This window comes from Coloeus monedula, assembly GCF_965178545.1.
Source record: "Coloeus monedula genome assembly, chromosome: Z".
In the NCBI taxonomy this organism is placed as follows: Eukaryota; Metazoa; Chordata; class Aves; order Passeriformes; family Corvidae; genus Coloeus; species Coloeus monedula.
Genome location: NC_138822.1, coordinates 55,132,746 through 55,152,618, shown reverse-complemented (window position 1 = coordinate 55,152,618; position 19,873 = coordinate 55,132,746). Strand labels below are relative to the sequence as shown.

Below are 19,873 nucleotides of genomic sequence, written 5' to 3'. Positions count from 1 at the left end.
CCTTATGAAAACCACTAAAATCGATTTCCACAGAAAAATACAGAAAATTTCTTCTAGTAATACCATTAAATGACATCTAAATGCCCTTACAATATTGATCAGAAGCATATCAACAGAAAGTATAATGGTAACACTCCAGCATGATCTCCAGAATGACTTTGCACTCCCGGACAAGATACTCCTGGTTTCTGTTCTATCTCCTGCCATCTGTTAAGGAATGCAAGGCATTAGAGAATGTAATATGTATCTGTAAATTGTTCCTATCAGCCTATAATAAAATTTGATCCTATGGAAACCTAAGACTTAGATTCTAACTCCTTCGGTGCAATCTGTGCAAGTGCACAGCAGTTCTGCATTAACCAAAAAGAACAGCAACAAACTGCTTTTAAAATCCAAACTTTGAAGAAAAACAAAGAGTAGAATTGCTTTCTTTTGATAGTGCCTTTTAAAATTGTTCCTCATACTGAAATATCACAGGATATAAAGCATGTGACCAAATCTATAATAAATTCAAGTACTCTTCCACTAAGGTGGAGTCACTTTTACAGAGCTACACTCCAGACACTCTGATTTGTGCATAGTCAGGCCAGGGCGTCTTACTGATCTGCAGCCTTCAGGATGCCTCAGCACTGGAAAAATACAGCTCCAGGAAGGCCTGTTCTTCACTCAGCAGCAACTTCTTTTGTACCAGCTCAGGCAGAAGAAAGCTTCCTCTTGAATCATGAGGCAAAGACTTACAGGCTCAAAGGGGAAAGAGAGAAATACAGATAAACCAAATGCCAACCTGACAGCTGCTGTCTTGTGCAGTCTTGAAAAGGAACTACCAACTTAAAACTTGTCTATGTCTAGATATTATTTTGCCCATGCATCTCCTTGCCCATCACATCAGGGTGACTTGCACCAGAGAAGTTAAGAAACCAGGGTGGCAGGACCTAAGGCAGTGTGGGGCTGAACAGCTTCCAAGTAGGGAAGGGTACACAGAAAGAAGGATACTAACAGTCTCAACAATAGCCTCTAAAGGTTGAGTAAAATGAATTTAACTTAAGATCAGTGGCTTGCAGTTCAAAAACACTGTAGCATTTTAAGGATAAGTACAAGCAGCTTGGAAGCAACCATCTTCATTAGATGCCCACAAGGGCAGTCACAAGGGGTCATTCTGAAAGACTGCTCTCAACATAAGGCCAAAAAAATTTGCTGATAAAAATTAAAATCATGTTTCTGAAACAAAAATATGTATGGATGTTTAAGTGTAGAAGCATGTCCCTATCTAAAGTTTCTAATGTTCACTCCAACACCATAAACCTTTGCTCTAGGGAGGTAGATAAGGTGAACACACCTCGCTACACCCCACGACTGTTCTGTCCAGGCCTAGACTACATGTTCTCTGAGAGAAGCTAACAACTTTGTGATTCAACTTTTGCCCTTACTGACATCTTTTCAATTACTTCCTTATTACTCAGTAATCACAGACAGCCCTTTTAATTGTTTGAAACCTCTCTGATTTAGTAGCAAAATATTTCTGCAACTTGAATACACTGTGTGCTATGGAATGCCCTCTACTTCTTTCTCCTTTTAGGGATAATGTCTATCAACTACTCATCACTTGTGTCCAAACTGACATTCTTGCTCTGAGCACTTGATTTATTGTCTGGTGTTTAAAGGCAATGTAAGTACGTATGCCATATGGTAGTTCTGAAATGAGATAAGAATAAAAAGTTAAATGGTGTCTCAGCATATAACAGGACAGGAGAGAAAAAAATCAAACAATTACCAAGTTTTAATTGGGGCTAACACAAGGGAATTATGCACACATCCATATGCTATCCCACTGTATCCAGGATTATTTTTCTCCATCCTACAGATCTCTGTGACAAGACATTTGGCCTTACATACTCCAAGGTCTCAAGGATGCTTTGCAATGGGAACTCTATAATGCATCCCATACTATTTCAAACCAGAGTTATATGATACTTCTATTCAAAAGTAAGACTTGTGTAAAAGCTTTCCACTGCAATTAAGAGTTGCTTGGACTAGTATTTTTTGTACTGTAAAGAAAAAATTATATGGAAAAGTCATTCACTCCCTAGTTTTATTGCTACAGAGGAAATCAATGTCTATCTCCTCTTATCAAGATAGAGATTAAGAATTAAAACAAACACAGTGACATCCCATAATGCTTCTGAAACTGAAGAGTCACTGATACAGCTGCAGAGCTCATCTGGGAGTTCAGATCAAGTTTCAAGAGAGCATAATAAACTCTCAAGAGTTTATGAACTAGGAGGTGCTAGCCCTTCCTTTCCTTAGACTCTGAAGCTCCACTTCAGGGACAAAAAAGAGAAAACCTTGGTGCAGTGCCAAGATTACCAGCAAGCAGTTTTAACCCTCATTTGGATTTTAAATTATGCCATGTGACTGTTTGTCTCCAAGCAACTGCCTTGCTGAAGCAACACAAGCATGGGTCAGTTGCTGGAGAACTGGAGAGAGACCTTCTTGACAGAAGGTGGTCACTGCTACCCAGCAAGGGCCCAAGTAAAATCACAGAGTCACAGAACCACTTGGGTTGGAAGGGAGCCTTTAAAGATCATCTAGTCCAAACTCTCCCACAATGAGCAGGGACATCTTCAACTAGATCACGTTGCTCAGAGTTGTCCAACCTGGCCTTGAACACTTCCAGGGATGGGGCATCTACCACCTCTCTGGGCAACAGAGACAGTATTATACCACCCTTATTGTAAAAAATTTCCTCCTTAGATCCAGTCTGAATACATCCCCTTTTAGTTTAAAGCCATTGCCCCTCATCCCATTGCTACGGGCCCTCCTAGAAAGATCTTCTACTTTCAGATCATTGGAATTGATCCAGATATCCATGCTGCACACAGATGAACCCAACAGCCAGAGGGAGAAACTCAGGTCGGTAGACAAGGGCAAGAGCAGAGACCCCCAAAAGCAACACAGCCTTCCCATTCCTTACTTCAGCTCATGAATGCAGTAGCTTTCCTTACAAAGCAAAGTTTTATTTTTAGCACAAGATTCAGAAGCTGATGACCTAGACTAGCATTTTTCCATTCTGGACAACCTGCCTTTAAGAACAACAGCACACAACAAAGTCTCATGAGCAGACTTTAAAACCTTCTTAAAATGGAAATGTTTAGAAACCATTAGAGCAATGCACCAACACACTAACAAGGAAAAATAAGCATGGCAAATGCTGAATTTCACTAAACCATTTTTCATGTGGTCTCATTTCAATTTAGCTTTCCAAGAACAGTTACACAGAAAATACACACACATTTCTATAGCAAATCTAAGATTCTGTAATACAGCTTCCACTCCAACCCAATGAGGTAAAACAGAACTTCACATTTCACCCCCAAAAGGTTTTGTTTTTACTGTTATTTTGTTTTATGTTGGTGTTTGGGTGTGGATTATTTTTTGCCCTCCCTTCCTCCCTTTTTTTTAAAAAACACGTACTGAGAAGCGGGCAAATACTTATGGGAACATACAAAAGAGAGAGTTTGAATTTGAAAAAGTTCCTGAGACCTTACCAGTGGAGCAAATCATATGCCCTGTAAGCTTTTCAGAAGACTGATCCATGAAGGGAAAGATCATGACCTGGATCCACTCTGGAATACTAAATGCAGGTGATAGGATTTACGATAGAGAAAAAAATTTGTAAGTCAGCCTTAAGAACGAATTCATCACGAATGATCTGAGGCTGGATGCAGTTGTGGCATGCTTGTGACTCTGCGGGCCTTTACTTGACCCTGGGAAGGAAACCCTACTGTCAGGAATAAAAGTTTCCACAAAACATCTGCTGAAAAATTATTCTCTGATGGGTTGACTTAGTATCAAATGACACACACTCTGATGAGCTTTAACAATTGCCATCTTCTCTAGATGAAATCCAGGCAAGTAAAAAAGAAGTCTCATTTCTCTAATACACTGAATATTGACATAGCTGAAAGAACTACCAGAAAAAAATCCCACCAGTGTTCCCTCCTACGTCAGACCTTCTAATAAATAAATAATCTGAAAGGAGAGATTAGGAAAATAAACTTTCTACAAATTGTATAAATGACTGTCATTTGTTCTTTGCTCTGTTACATTTTTTACGCAAATGCCAAGTCCAGTATTTGCTTTGACAGAGCCTGCATGCAAAATGACGTCTCCCATATGGCAGACTTCACTTGTACAGCTGATCAGGATTAATGCAACTTGGATGACCACGTCAAGGAGGACATGACTGTCCAGAACGAACAGTACAGTCCAGAGTTTTCAAAATAAAATCATTACAGCTCAAGACAGAAAACACAGAAGACTCTTTGAGTCTGAACACAGCAACGCTGAACTGCAAACAGTTTCAAAAACTGACAACACCACCAACATAACTATCCTTGCTGTGCAGTACAATTTGTGTTTATTGTTTATAGATAAATCACAAGATATAAGTTATGTTTTGGGGCAGATAGATTACAGGGACTGACAAAAGAGAAAAAAATTACACTGACGTCTACAACAGATGCAAATGGGAACACTAGTAAGTTTAAATGGAGGATTTTTACCATATAAAAGCAAAGGAACAAATACTATTTTGAACAATGAATTAAATTTAGAGCAAATCCACAAAAGAAGCAGTCATAAATGTTTACAACACTCACACTCTGAATTAAATTACTGTTTTCCAGTTGGATTTTTGCCATCCCCCTAAAGGCCCTTGCAAAAATACCTATATAATCTGATTCACTATTCCTTTTGCTACAATGACTGATTGCCAGCATACTGACACAGCAGTAGATGCCAATTCTTAGTAAAAGCATTTCTCACTACCTACATGTCCCTTTACCATGGGGGGTTCTAAGACTTACATCAGTATTTATTACTATTTCACTGGCAAATTTCTATGTATCAGACACCTTTTTGACACCTCTCAAGATGAAAAGTATGTAAGAAAAGAGGAAAAGCAAGAAAGAGAAAAAGCAAAGTGTAGCAGTTTTATCACCTAGACAAAGCATATTGAAGAAAAATAAATGGATAATTTCTCTCTATCCAATCCCTGTAACTCAAATTGGATATTGTTTTTAAACTTTCACATCTCTCACCCCCTCCACAGGTTTCCACAACATAAAGGAACTTGTAAAATATTTTATGACACAAAGAAGGGAATCAGCTCCCCTTCACAGGTCTGCGCAATGGATTTCCATAAATGTGATTTGAGTCAGCAAGGTCTGTAATGAACATGACTGATTTTATGGCCATGTCTCATTTGACTTTTGCATATGGCTCCTTAAGGTATTTGTAGTGTTTTACTACTTCTCTAGTAAATTTCTCATGTCCTTCTCCCCTTTTGTTCCTCTTCTGTCATCTTTTCCCAAGTGGATAACACACTTTGTTTTCTCTTCAGTTTAGCTTCTTAATAACTTAGTTGCATCCTATTATCTTCTGTAAAGTTGATTCATGTTTCACACCCTTTAAATCAATCTCTTACGCATGAAATCTTGTGGGAGAAAGTCACAAGCCATCTGAAAGCAAGTACTTTATTACTTACCAAAATAAATTTAGAACTACTGTGATCAACTGAAGTCCTGCCCTCTTTTTTTGGCTTTTAAATCTTATACTTAAAATGCAATGACTTTAGACTTTATTCTCTAGACACAATAAACAAGAAGATTCTTAACATGCAGCAACCAGTAGAAGACAAACACAGCTCCTTTTCTAGGCAGAGCAGCTTAATATGTAATAGCTGTAATATAAAATAGTAAAAAATCTGGTGATGTACACAGTTCATCTGTATGACACATGGTGCAGTTGTCATCAGTCACTCCCCTCCAATATTGCGAAACTTCCAGGTAATGGAACACAGTAAGAACATCTAGTAATATTTAAAGAATGAAAATAACTGGTCTTCGAAGACAGACTATCTACAGTTGCTCATAGCAGAGACTTTTCAAAGGAAGTGTAACTTTGCCTGTGAGCAGCTATAAAAGCCTCAGTGATGACTAACACAATTTATGCATTACGATATCAAAAAAACCACTGCTGTACTGCACCATGTTCATCAGTGATAAATGTGTGCTATTATCCCAAGAAAGAGACAAGCCAGTGTCTCTTTACTCACCCTTACAAGGCTGGGAGCAATACACGAGCACGGTATCTTGACATTCTTGAGGCACTTTTCGTGAGACATGAAGTTGCAAACTGTGGAAATAAAATAACCATGAGCAATTCTTCACAAGCAAGGGACTTTAGGAAATGCAGTCAATCAAACAAACCCCAAAATGGAGTCAAATACAATGAGGAATGCATCTTTTTAATCACGTTTGCTATCCCCTAGGTTTGAGAATGTACACAACTGTCACACCCTGTGCAGTGTGTGAACTCCAAGTTGTTTATCTAAGATGCTGGCAGTGGAAAAGGAAGGAGAGTTTATCCCAATACAGTACAAGCCTACTGCAAGTCATGTCCTCCCACACTCTCTCTCTTCTCCATGAGCATCAAAATGAGTTCTTAAATTTCAAAAGAATTTTTAAACAGTCCAAACCCGCTCTTTGATGTAGCCAAAGCAGATGGACATGTTTGCAAGTGAATTATTCTACAAGCTAGTGCATGTGACTTAAATGTGAGAAAACGAAGTATTGTCACAAACTGAGTGTAATGGATGAAGGAGACAAAATTAAAGGTTGCCAATTATAAGCAGCTTTGGAAGTCAATAGTTACTTACTATTTCTTTTATTACAGGTTTATAATACCATCCAAGCTCCACAAAGCAAGTTTTCAAGCATGAAGATGTTTGAAAAAATCATTTCTCATGAGGGGGATATTTTCCACAGCTTCTTACCATGAATTTGCATTACATTAAGCTGTGTGAAGAAAACAAGGGATTCTTTATTTCATCCCCACCACCGCTGATTAATTACGAGCTAATAAGCCACGCAGCTATGGATTTAGGTCCTCCTTCTTTCAGAATTACTCTCTAACAGTTCAAGCGTGAAGCCTTGTGCAGATGCTCAGGTCCTGACCTCTTGCATGGAAGCTCAGACCTCTCCCAGCACCTGGGCAGAAGATCACTTGCCCAGGCTGTACACAGGGGGTTTTCCCACGTCCCTGATTTTCATAAGCACACTGTACCACTTCCTAAGTTTCACAAATATCTGACAACACCCTCAAGTGCTTCAAACTTCCCATCTTCAGTCCATTGTTGCCACCGACTGTATGCACTAGTGCCACCAAAAGCAGTCAATTTCCTCTCCTCCCCCTTCTCCAGCTCATTGACTTCTGATTGTGCAACACTGCTTCTTCCATGCCAACTGAAGCAATAAAATCCAGGTCCACTTCTCTAAACGGCTTATTGCCAGCACATGCAAAGTAAATTTTCCTTCTGACAGTCGAAAAAGGATGACACCTTTGCCACTGGCATTTATCTTCGTATGAGCAGTAGGAACAAGGTTTTTTTTAATTAATCTGCAAATCAGAAAAAGAAGCACTGCAAGTCACTACTGTGTACAAACTGTGTTATTCATCATCCATCTCTGAACCCAGAATGATTACCACACTGATGAAATAAAGCAGGAAGGAGCAGACCCAAATCTTCTGCTGGGTCCTATGAAATGTTACATTTATCTCTAAGGTTTATGGCTGTTGACAACTAAATAGGGCAGATCTGGGAAGGAAACAGTCAAAGAAAGGATGATAAAGTGGATTCTTACAGCTGCAAATGCAGATGCTCAACAGATTTGGAGGTGATATTTATGGTGGGAAGGAGCACACAGCCTATCAGCACAGAGGAGACCAAAGTAAGCAAAGTCATTGTTCAGGCAGAGGAAAGATGCATCTCCTGCTCCAGAAAACAGGTATGACTCCACACAGAGAACTGGTGACTCCTCATCACTGATGTGTTATCTCAACATGGACATAGCAGTAATATAGTGACAGCATAATTAAACGCGCTCTCTCCTTAGGTCTCAGACAATATTTCTACTGATGCCCTTAGGAGGTCACCTGCTTGCTGTGAGAGCAGGTCTGCAGAAACTACAGGAGAAAAGGGTCAAAGGCTACCTGCCCATTACCACCTATAATCTGAAATTTGCCACTCACACCCTGAAGACATCTGCCTCAGACACTTGTGCAGGTGACTTCATCCCTGTCTCAGAGTGGTGCCCAAAGCTTATCTGACCTGGCTGGGTGAGGGGAAATGCCCTCTGAAGGCAGAAGCATCATGACAAAGGTTCTCATGGCTCTGGCCCATGAAAAGCAGAGTATGAAGCTTCAAATATAAACAGGCAGATGTCAAGAACTTCATAAAGAGGTGAGGGCTAGCCAAGGAGGAACCAGCAATGACTAATGAAATTCAGTGAAATAACACTGTTTTCCCTCATTTTTCTAGTTCAGAAGCAGGCTGGCTAGAAAGAAAAGCAGAGAGCATGGTGCTGCAGATTGATCACAGGAATTTTATGATCTGCAATATGCAGCAGGCAACTGAAGTCTGCAAGACTACTCTCTCCAAGTGGCTATTAGATTTAAGCGCACACAAACTCAATTCACAAGTTAACTGAGCCCTACACAAACACCTCAGGGAATTCAAAGAACCAGTTGATGGAAGGGATGCTCCTTCCATGGACCTTGAGAGATGTTCTCTACTTATTTAGAGAACCCAAGTCACTACATGATACCACAATTTTCTCTTTGCAGTGACAAGCCCAGCAAAACATGGTCCAGCATGAAGACGGTAACATATCTTTCAGCTAAGGAAACATCTCATGACACAGAAAAATACACTAAATCTAAATACACTAAAGCAACTTCAGAAAAGCAGTAAAACCAAACAGTGAATAAATGTTCCAGACAAGGTGCAAAATAGGAAGGTGCATAAAGGTTTTAATTGTTTAAGCACATACAGAAGAAGACAAGACAGAAAAGAATTAAATTCCTAAAATGTCAGCCAGAAAATTGAAGCATTTGCAAATAATCAAATTAAGGAATATCAGGAGACAAACAGCGGGAGATAAGCAGTGCCCAAACATAGACAGTAACACTCACAGTGGAAGATTTTCACACGTTTTTCAGGAGCTACTCATACAACTCCTCCTCTGCTTGTCACATTCCTGAGGAGGTGAAATTACTTCTACAAGTCACCATTTTGTTTTTATTTTGCACATTCCACACAGAAAGAAATAAACCCAAAATGGCAGGAAACCGAAGCATTAACAGTATTAGGGGGGTGGCAGAATCCTACCCTCGTATCAATAGTCCCAGAGAGACTTAATTAAGTCCTAAGTTCTGACAGCTAGGAGAGCTTTCGTAGGTTTTAAAGGGTGATCTTTTGTTAGGAGAAACAAGCCAGAAGACACTGTGTGTAAAGTTTCAGTAGATGAAATTCAAAATTCTGAGGAAAAAGCACTTAGAAGAAGAGGAGAGGCTGTTCTCTTTAAAGGATGAGGATTTCTTGATCCATACAAACTCAGTGATGAGCTACAAGCAGACACATCTATGGGTTGTGTAAGTCAACAACAACAAAGCAATTTCAATTGCAGCTTTCAGACACTGTACAAAACATTTACTTAAAGGTTTAGGGGGCTTTACATGGTCTCTCCAAGCACCTGGTCAGGCATACAGCACCAATCATATTTGACAAGTTTACCTTGAGGCCTTCTGCTACTCAGTAATTACTTCCTTCTTGTGAAAAATTAGATATTGCCACTGCTCAACAAGAAGCCATGCGTCATCACAGTGCTGCTCCCTGTCCACATGGAGCAGAAGATCTGGCTTTACAGCAGTCTCTGCCCAAAAGCCTGGGCTACTTTTCCTACCACATCCTGTTTGACTTGGTGTTTTAATAAAGATAAAGGCAATGTGTACAGATGGCAACTCATGGAACATACAGCCAAGTAGCTCTTCAACATACACTTGAAAAGAAACAGAAAACATCTCGCTCCAGCCCTCCCCAGGAAGGCAGGACATAAAAGCTGGGAATCACTGTAACTCATGAGCTGTGTAACATTCCCTAGAAAAATGAGGGCTATTTATACCCCCCAATATGTCACACTTTTTCCACATACATGTTTTTCTCTCTGTCCCCAAGACAGATTTCAAAGCAGAATCCAAAAGTACGAAGAAGAAAAAAGTGGATTATGCCCTGTAGAGACTCCAGCTATGTACTGGTGTCCCATGCAAATAGTGTCTGGGTAAGAATTGCTCATGAAATACCAGCTATAACACATAATTTTCTCCCCTCTTTGAAAAGACCACTCAGTCTGCAGCAAAAGTCTAGAAATTTATTTGTACATTTCTTTTTAACATGTTGTGTTTTATCTAATTTTTTCTTTTATCCTTAGCAATGAAGTCTAACTTTTCATTTGCTAAACATTTTTATAAGTAGAACTATCAAATTGCTCTCCAGGGAGGATAAGGGAATATCAACACAAGAACAAAATGGATTTGATACTCTCCTGGAAGTGTGATCAGTTTAACACAAGACTTACTGTGGATCTACTCACAGCGAGCACTCACTTTGAGCTTAACAAAAGCACCTGCAAAGCGACTTCCAATTCCTCCTCCAACTCTCTGTTCTCTGGATTGTTTTCCTGCCAGTCACCTCCGGCCCCTCTGCCTCAGGTTTCTAGATCTCAAAATTAACTTGCTCCAGCACTACAAGCAGCAGTAACAATCTGCTTCTTGCAACAATGCCTTCCTGCTGCCCTCAGTGCAGGGTGCCAACACTCTTGGGTTTTGCAGCTTGTGCTGTGCTACTCACACAGGAGCCACCAACATTATCATTGCCACAGGCCACATTGAGGACTCCCGAAAAGAAGCAGCTCCTGCACCTGAAGTAGAGGTGAGTCCTGCAGCCAAACGCTCTCTCCAAGCACACCTTGTGCACACTGGCACACAGCAAGCTCCAGTAACTCCCAGGAAACAACACACTCCTTTGGCCAACTGGTATTGCCTATCACAGAGCCAGCACAGGGAAAGTGTCCTATTCTGACATAAAATGACAGCACCACAACTCCTCAGTATTGCCTGGACAACTTGGCAAATAATAATTTCATTTCGTTTGACATTATTTGTGACTGCCGTAACTCGTTTGCATTCTGCTCACTTTCACCAACTTCAACTCCCAGCAAGTGCCTGCCAAAGTTTCTTCTAATCTTTCAACAAAGGTTACAGATTTCTGAATGACCTAGTTGACTAAAGGGCTTATTCTTGTTTTTGAAACAAGTCATTAAATCAGTCACAAATGGCTTAGAAACTCAGAATTCTTTTTCCCAGCTATGAGAGCATAGTAAATCTTTCATTTCTGGAAAAATTTAAGTGCAATGCATTAAAGAACATATCCAGCTTATTAATGTGAATATAAATACAACTAAATTAAGTGCAGTAATTCTCTGAGGCATCTTGTTAAATGTAAGACTTGGAAGAAGTCCCTGTCTTGGAGAGTTTACTAGAATGGATGGCCTGATATATGTAGGAGTATTATATAAATGGAAAACCTCTACAAAAAGCCCCATAAATGCACACAGATTACATGAAAGAATTACAAGGGAACTAAAAAAAATAGAGGAAGGAGAACTCCATGTTAAAGATCTAATGCTGCATCAGACACCTATGGACTCAGCAGCAGCTCAGCCATTGCACAGAGAGAACCTGCACACTGATTTTATATTGTGGCACAGAGGTGGCTTTTCCTAATAAAGTCTAGCATTCAAGTTGCCTTTTTTTGACAATTACACAATGGGCACATATTTCCCTGGATGCACCATTACAGCTCCAAGATCCTTTCCTGCCTATCTGTAGAAGCTGACTAAAGACTCAGCAGCTTGTAAGAGTACTTTTCCTGCCCTTCACATCCACCACTTTACATTCAACCACCCCAAGCAATAAAATGATAGGCTGAAATATTCTTCTGTAATCCTCAGCAGCTGGTGTCAGCGTGAGCTCTCATCTCACTACTGGCCTCTGTAGAGGAGGTTGTGGACTGTTAATGGAAGAGTTGTGTAGCACAATCCCCCACACTGCCACATATCCATGTGTAGCGTTGACTGAGTTCATTGCTTACCTCTATCACTTTTATCTGACACCCAGATCCAGGCGTGTAGTCAGTGTGTTTTTATTTTAGCATTTCACACATTGTGAATTCCAACTTTCAGTTTCAATGGGAACCTTCCATGCACAATATCTTTGTTTATATCTGTCTTCTACTAAGATGCTCAGAAAAGCAAGGCTAAGAAAAGGTTGTGGTTATGGTTACCAACTAACTCTGGCACTAGGCTTGGATGGCCAGGGGAATGTTGTATATATTTTCTTAAGCACACAAAAATTTTATAGGATGAAATAAAATAAAGTTTCTACCCAATTAAATACTGAACAGTTTTGGTTTTTTCAACAACAGGTGTCTCCAAGTGTTATAGATTATCTCTATCTAAACACATCATTTCAGAAAGGTTATCTTTTAAAAAAAGATGAAGCAAAGGATGGAGAAACACGGACAAAGTCCTCATCAGGTATCTAAAGTGTAAGTTAACTCCTACTCTGAAGTGTGTCTCTGTACTCACAAGTAGACTTCCACACCCCAAGAATCTCTATTCTCCTTTTTCACATGACAACCTTCAACCCTTTACTGTATTTCACACATCAAATGAAACTCATCTGTAGTCACATCCTTCTTTTTTCACCTGAACAAGTCCCAGCAGCCGCAAGGAGCAATATTTTCTGCCAATCAAAGACTGGCAGATCTCTGAAAAGACAGGACCACGCCCCTTAACACTTCCGACCACACATATCCAGACTTAGCTGCAATGAGACTGCAACAAGCCACAACTGCCCCAAACTCTGACTGCCACAAGAGGGTACACAAGAAGTCCAGAAGGTGCACACAAGAAGTCCAGCTTCCCACAGGTGGCAAAAAGACATGTACCTTGTGGTAGCTTTGGCCAGAGCCTGCATTGCTAGTAGATGATTCCAAGAGCCAAATGTGTCATGGCTCCAGGGTGACAAGCACCAAGAGTAGGACTTTGTTTTTGTTTCCCCAGAGAACCGTTGGAATTCAGTGGACCCCTTGGGAAGGTGACAGCATAGGCACTTTTTACTTTACCACTCGCCTGGTGCAACAAACCAGCAACCTCTGCAACAAATGAAGTTTAGCAGCAGTTTCCTCGGGGCAGAAGGACAAGCAGTGCAGTTTCAAGCCTTGTGCTTCATAGCAAGCAAGGCTATGTTTTAAATGCAACAGGTACTACAGAGAGAATAATGGCTCTTACCATTTACTCCAGTGAGGTAATTCATTCCAGCAGAGACTACTGAATTCCTTTTCAATACCTCCATTAATTTTCATTTTCAGTAGCTCCAGTAAAGAGAGCATTACCGTTAAGAGTGCACTACAACTACATCTAACTATGCAGTCTGAAGAGATAGGGTCAGATTCCCACATGCTGTAAATCAGCACGACTACTTTCAGTTCGCTAAAGCATAACAATTTACCGAAGCCAAGGTTCTTTAACTTCAACTCAATATACCAGATTATAAATTTGATCATGTAGCACACGTCTTGTTTTTATCAAGCCGAAAGAATGAATTAGGGGTAAAATGAAGCCCTCAAAACATTACCAGGCTTTCTGTAAAACTTAGTGCCTTGAACAGACAGCCATCAGTACTTCTAGCAACATAATATTCCTCTTAAAGATGCAATTATTACGAATCTTTGTGCCATATGTCACCAATTTATATAAGGCATTCAACAATCTGGAACAAGAGGAAGTATTTGAATTTGCCTACACTACAGTCTTTCAAGTGGTTATTCTCATCCCTCCCCTCACTGAGAAAACAAAACCTGAAACAAAACAAGATAGTGCTCAGCAACTGAAAAAACAGCTTTTTTAAAGAGCACTGTCAATCACTACTAGAATATGAGAAAACAAGGTGCTCTCTTATTGCCCCTCTTATTCAGGAAGAAGATGTCAATACTTGTTCAGTCCAGCTAATATCCCCCGGGTTGCCCTGAAACATAGCAGAACTCTGCCTTCTGGTGGATCACCAAACCAAGCTGCTTTAATCCTGGACCTGGAAGGGCTTCCAAAATTCCCATTTTGTTTGCCGTCATTCACAGAGATGTCATAGCTTCCACCTCGGTTCTGCCAGGACTCACAGTCATGAAATTGCAGAAATGGTTTATGTAAAGAGGCTGTTGACGAGTGCTTGGGGACGGAAGACGGGTACAGAAGTGCTGAACAGGGAAGAATCAGCTTGCTCAGATTAGTTAATAGAAGTCCCCCGTACACACAAAGGCAAAGATGGCCACTGCAGGAGCCACAGCTACTGCAGCATGCCTAAAAGACGGAAGGAGGAAGGACAACTGCCTGTAGACAGACAGAAGAAAACAAACAAGAAATCTAGCAAAGCCAGGGAGTAAACCAAAGCTTCAAAGCTGTTATGCAAGACAACAATAACAGTCTCTACTTTCCAAACAATGAATCAGTGGGACTTAAAGGGCATATCAGCACCAAGACAATTCAGCCTAAGCCAATCTAACTTTCAAAACAAAGTTTTGTTTTGGTCAAAACTAAGTAGGTTACTTCTTCTGCTCTCCCTGCTCTTCCAAAGCATGTGCCTCACATAACACAAGCCAAAACACAGGTTTAATCTGTCTCTGTCCTTCAGGGGCTTTATCACTCCCTTCTGAAGTTGTCCTTAGTGTGCCAACAGGCTTATTTTGTTTAGCAGGACTGCCTTTGCATTCACTGAAGAGATCCATTGACAGTTAAAAGACAATAGCTTTCAGAAAACGCCCATGGGCTAATTAGTCACAGACTGGAGAAAAATACTTTTATTTTTCTATCACAGTGTTCTTAAATTACATAAAACTTATCAGACTGCTTATGCAGACAGGATCATTCAAGCTGGTGGAGTAGTCACTATTTTCATGAGTAACTTAAAAGCAACACTTTCTTTTTGCTGGAAGTTTGTGGGACTTAATTTTACATTTGTTGCACAGCTTTGAGCTCCTTTTCCATTGTAGCAGCTTGCCAACGTAGATGCATTTAGCTTTCTCATTTACGACTGTGACCACAGGCCAGTCTGAATACTGTGACTGTTCACTGAAAGGAATGCTGGATGCAGTACGTGGACTTTGCCAGCTTATTTCCCAATTCAGCAGAAACATGCAAAGACCTGTATGCAATATTGGTGTCCTCTCTCAGACAAAACCACAGCTGAGTTTAAGTTTAGAAGTCTGTTGTGCAATGCTTCTAAATGTCACCAGGAAAGCTGTCACTAGAAGCTTTGGTCTTCCCAGAACATTTCAAACAATGGTGAGACAGGAATGGAAAAATCTCTGAAAGCTTTAAGAAGTCAGGCATTAAAAAGACCCTCCTTTCTCACTGTGGTGAGAAACTTCAGGCTTTTGCTTGTCTTACAGTTCAATGAAACCACACTGTAAATACTCTTCCTCAGAAAATCCAAAAGAAATTAAAACCTTGTTAAGATTTTCCAGATACTTAGTGAGTATCCTTACAGATCACTTGTATTCAACAGCTCTTTTCTCTCTCCAGGATTCTCCGGTCTTGTCAACTAACCAGTCACACCCGCTTCTGGTTTAAATGGAGCGGTATATAAAAATATATATATTTTTAATGGATAGGTATATACCCTATCTGATAAAGAAGCAGTTTGCCTCCACTCAGTGTGAATTGCCTTGCACTTTATATTTCCAGAATTGTCTGCACGAGAACACCTTCTCTTTATAGGTATAGATACTCCAAAGAAATGTTTTTGTAGCATCTAAGCTCTATAATTTCAAGGCAGCACACCTGAATTCCTATTCATTTACATTTCATATATGCTGGTAGAAAATAACAAAGTAACAAGACAAGTGAAAATAAGACAAGCTACTTATTAAGAAAACAGTCAAATAAGTTCAATGATACACTTGAACTGTCAATCATTTGATTATAGTAGCTTTGTTTGAATTGTACTAGCCTCGCAAAGCACCCGGGCTACTGAAGTGCTTCTCACTCTCTCATCCCTAAGGCTGTAAATATTCTGAAACCTACAACAAGGTATCTTGCTTCTCCATCTTCTTGGTACAGTAAAATGAGTACTGACAAATGAACTGAAGGACCTCACCAGCCAAAACGGAATTCTCTCCATCCTCCCATCTGCTGACTTCACCCAGAGCAGGTTTCTTAGATCCTGCTAAGCAAGCAAAGCCAGAGCACCAACAGCTGGAGACAAAGGCACCTATGCTGTGTGCTCAGTTCCACCAAGGCTTTGCACTCCAAGGAGAAAACCACTGCACAGGGAAGTTACACTGCAGCCATCTCCATTCCACTCTCTTTCCAATCCATACAGTATGGCCAGTAAGGATACGGCCCAGCTGAATATAGACTGGGGTGTGAACAGAAAGGGAGCAGCACTGCTGAGAAGGACCTGGGGATGCTGGTGGATAAAAAGCTGAGGAAGCACGGCCAGCAGGTCAAAGGAGGTGATTCTGCACCTTTACTCTGCTCTCATGAGACCCCACCTGGAACACTGCATCCAGGTCTGAGATCCTCAGCACAGGAAAGAATGGATACATTTGAGCAGGTCCAAGGAAGGGCCATAGAAATTATCAGATGGCTGGAGCACCTCTCCTATGAGAGGCTGAGAGACTTGGAATTGTTGAGCCTGGAAAGAGAAGGCTACAGGGAGATCTTAACTGCAGCCTTTTAATACTTAAATGGGGCTTACAAGAAAGATATCAGGGCCCATTGCAATAGCACAAGGGGTAATACCTTCAAACTAGAAGAGGGTAGATTTGAACTGGATATAAGGAAGACATTAGGTATGGTAGGGGTGGTGAAACACTGGCACAGGTTGTCCAGATAGCTGGTAGATGCCCCATCTCTGGGAACACTCAATGTCAGGTTGAAGAGGGCTTTGAGCAACCTGATCTAGTTGAGGATGTCCCTGCTTATTGCAGGGGGTGTGTAGGAGTGGCGTGTTGGGCTAGATAATCCTTAAGGGCACTTCCAGCCCAAACTATTCTGTGATTCTGTTCTGTGAAGTTTTATGAGAAAGGTGAGTTCTGCATGGACTTTACTTTTTCCCTCTTGAAAGACAGCTGGATCAGACTTCCCACCAGTGAAATTAAGGTGAACACAGAATTTCAGAGGCATGCAGTTTTAGTACTGAACAGGTCTCCAATAATAAGAGTGTTTTCTTCTTTAGAGAGATGGAAGATGACTAGTGTCAAACTCTCATTCACATCCAGAAAGCACCAACACCTTCTCTTTTCTTGAAAATTAGGCCAAAGATAGGACAGTGCCCTGGGACAAGGCTCTGGTTCACTGATGGAAAACAAAAAATCTCCAAGAGGACTACAACATCACAGGAGAGTTCAGCAACTCATCTCCTGACAATTGCAAAAAAAGAGATCCTTCAGAGGAAGAGGCCTCCCACTAACAGTGTGAAGTTACACAGGGAGCCTGGAGGGACACAGCTTTTGCCACCAACAATGTAACAGCAACAGACCATTGGCTGTGACTTTTCTCCCAGCATGGAGGAACCATGGGCTCCCAATCATAGGGACTATCAGCAGTATTTAGGGATGCTGGAGGCAAGAGTCCAAAATGAAATTATCTCTGAACCACAGAAATCTGTCTGAGGGCAAACAATTAAGCACTCCAGCAGCTCTTTTGTACAGGCTAAAGGATGAAGGTTGCCGACACAAGCCAGATGCAAGACCATTTAACACAGTTGCAGCTTTTTTCCAGGTTTTCCAGACTGCAGCCTTTACACAGACAGAAAGGGTCGAGCCAGTTTGAAGGCTGACAGAAAAACCTCTGATCACACTCCCTGCATATGCAGTGAAAGGCTATCGATCCTAACAACCTCCAAATGAGAAGGTCTTCCAATGACACCCAACCCATAATTTCAGCAAGATGCCATGGTAATAAGAAAATCAAGTACCAGATACTACTACAAGCCTCTTGAAGATCATTCAGCAATCAGCAATTTGTCCTGACTCTGTCTTAAGCTGGTGCCTCTTTTGTCTTCTGCTACAGACTGCCCATGCAATCAACTGAATGCCAGTGGCTGGAGCAGAGATGTGCCAGCTCGGCAGCACGTGTAAATGAAATTGGACAGGAGGGGCAGAGAAACATGAAATGGTTAAAACCAGAAGAGCAACAAGAAAGATCCAGCTGGACCCCAGAACCACCTACTGCACGGTATGTACACCCATGTCAGAAATGCTTAGCTCCTTGCAGCTGTTGGCTGCAACAGCTTCTCCAAGTCACTGTTTTTAGGGTGATGCCTTACAAAGAGAAACTTTGTCAATTGTTTATCAGCACCGTCCAGCTGACTTACAGCTACTGGTCAAAACAAAGAGATACAGCTTACAGCATTCAGAACAGCACAACAAAAACTACAAGGAAGACTGATCCAGCCCTCAATTTAAAGGAAAATGCACTAAAACACTTTGACATTTACTGCAAGCATCTTTGCAACAAAAACTTCATAATGGAATCATAGAATGGTTAGGGCTGAAAGGGACCTCGAAAATCATATAGTTTCAGCTCATCCTGGCATTCACCACACCAGGTTGCTCAGCACACCATTCAACCTGGCCTTGAACATCTTCAGGAATGAGGCATTCACAGTTTCTCTGGGCCACCTGTTCCAGCTTCTGAGCAAAGAAATTCTTCCTAACATCTAATCTAAAGATGTTCTCTTTCAGTTTAAAACCATTGTCTCTTGTCTTGTCACTACCTGCCCATATAAAAAGTCCCTGTTCCTCATTTTTATAACTCCGTCTTAAACTACTGGAAGCCTTCTCTTCTCCAGGCTGAACAACCCCAGCTTTCCGTCTGTCATTATTGAAGAGGTACTCCATCCCTCTGATCTTCCTCTGGACACGCTTTAAGACGTTCAAGTCTTTCTTGTGCTGAGAACTGCAAACTGGATGGAGTGTTCCAGGTGGAGCCCCACAGGGGCAGAGTAAAGGGACACAATCACCTACCTTGACCTGCTGGCCACACTGTTTTGTATGCAGCCCAGGATGTGCTTGGTTTCTGGCATTGCCAGCTTGAGTCCAGCTTTTCATCCATGACAACCCACAAGTCCTTCACCACAGGGCTGCTATCAAATGACTTCTTCTCCCAGTCCGTACTCATGCCTGGGATTGCCCCTACCCACTCGCAGCACCTTGCCCTCAGACTTGCTGACTTCATGAGGTTATCATGCCTAGGCACCCTGCATGAACACTGCAGGGTGCCAGCCCTCACACATGTGGCCTAACCCTAACCCTCTCGTTAGCCAGTACAGCACAGTAAATCCACACCACCATGGCAGCGTCATCCTTCAATAACACACAGATGTCTCCTATAAAAAACCAGTCCTGTTAACACTTCTGCTATGTTAGACATACCTATGCCAAAATGCCTTCACACGTAGCAAAGGGAAATAACAGTAGCACTTCTTCAACTTTGAAAAAGAAGAATTTGAATTACACTTAAATAAACAGGGTGGATCTTAGCTGGTCTTAATGCACAGTAGGACTTCATAAGCTGTGACGGAATTTTGGCAGAAAAATGTGATATTGACACAGTTGCCTGGACACTCTCACAATACCCGAAGACTTGGAGATATTCTCAGCATTACAGGCTCCAGACCAGCTGTAATACAGACCAGTTCTGCACCTATAGGGTATATCACACAAAGTAAACCTCACGCGTATCCCATGCACACAGGGGCTCAGTGAGTTCGCTCTGTGCTCTTAGCAGTGCAGGAAACCCAGACTTTCCTCCAAAACACACATAAGATGTTGAATGGACCAAGGCAAGCCAAGCAGCATTTCACATAAACCCAGTATTTTCCACCCAGTGATATAACCAGTAGACAGGAGGTT

The 19,873-nt window shown here is 41.2% G+C and overlaps 1 protein-coding gene across 1 annotated transcript in view; it reads right to left on the bottom strand.

The window, feature by feature from the left end:
* DGKQ (diacylglycerol kinase theta) overlaps positions 1 to 19,139 on the bottom strand; it is a gene marked incomplete at its 5' end in the record, with an annotated part of 79,804 nt that extends 60,665 nt beyond the window's left edge. Inside the window, 2 exons of the mRNA XM_082301684.1 lie at positions 6,116 to 6,195; positions 18,986 to 19,139. Coding sequence (XP_082157810.1) covers positions 6,116 to 6,195; positions 18,986 to 19,139 — 234 coding nt within the window. The remainder of the gene's footprint in view (positions 1 to 6,115; positions 6,196 to 18,985) is intronic.
* Between the last annotated feature and the right edge of the window lie 734 nt (positions 19,140 to 19,873).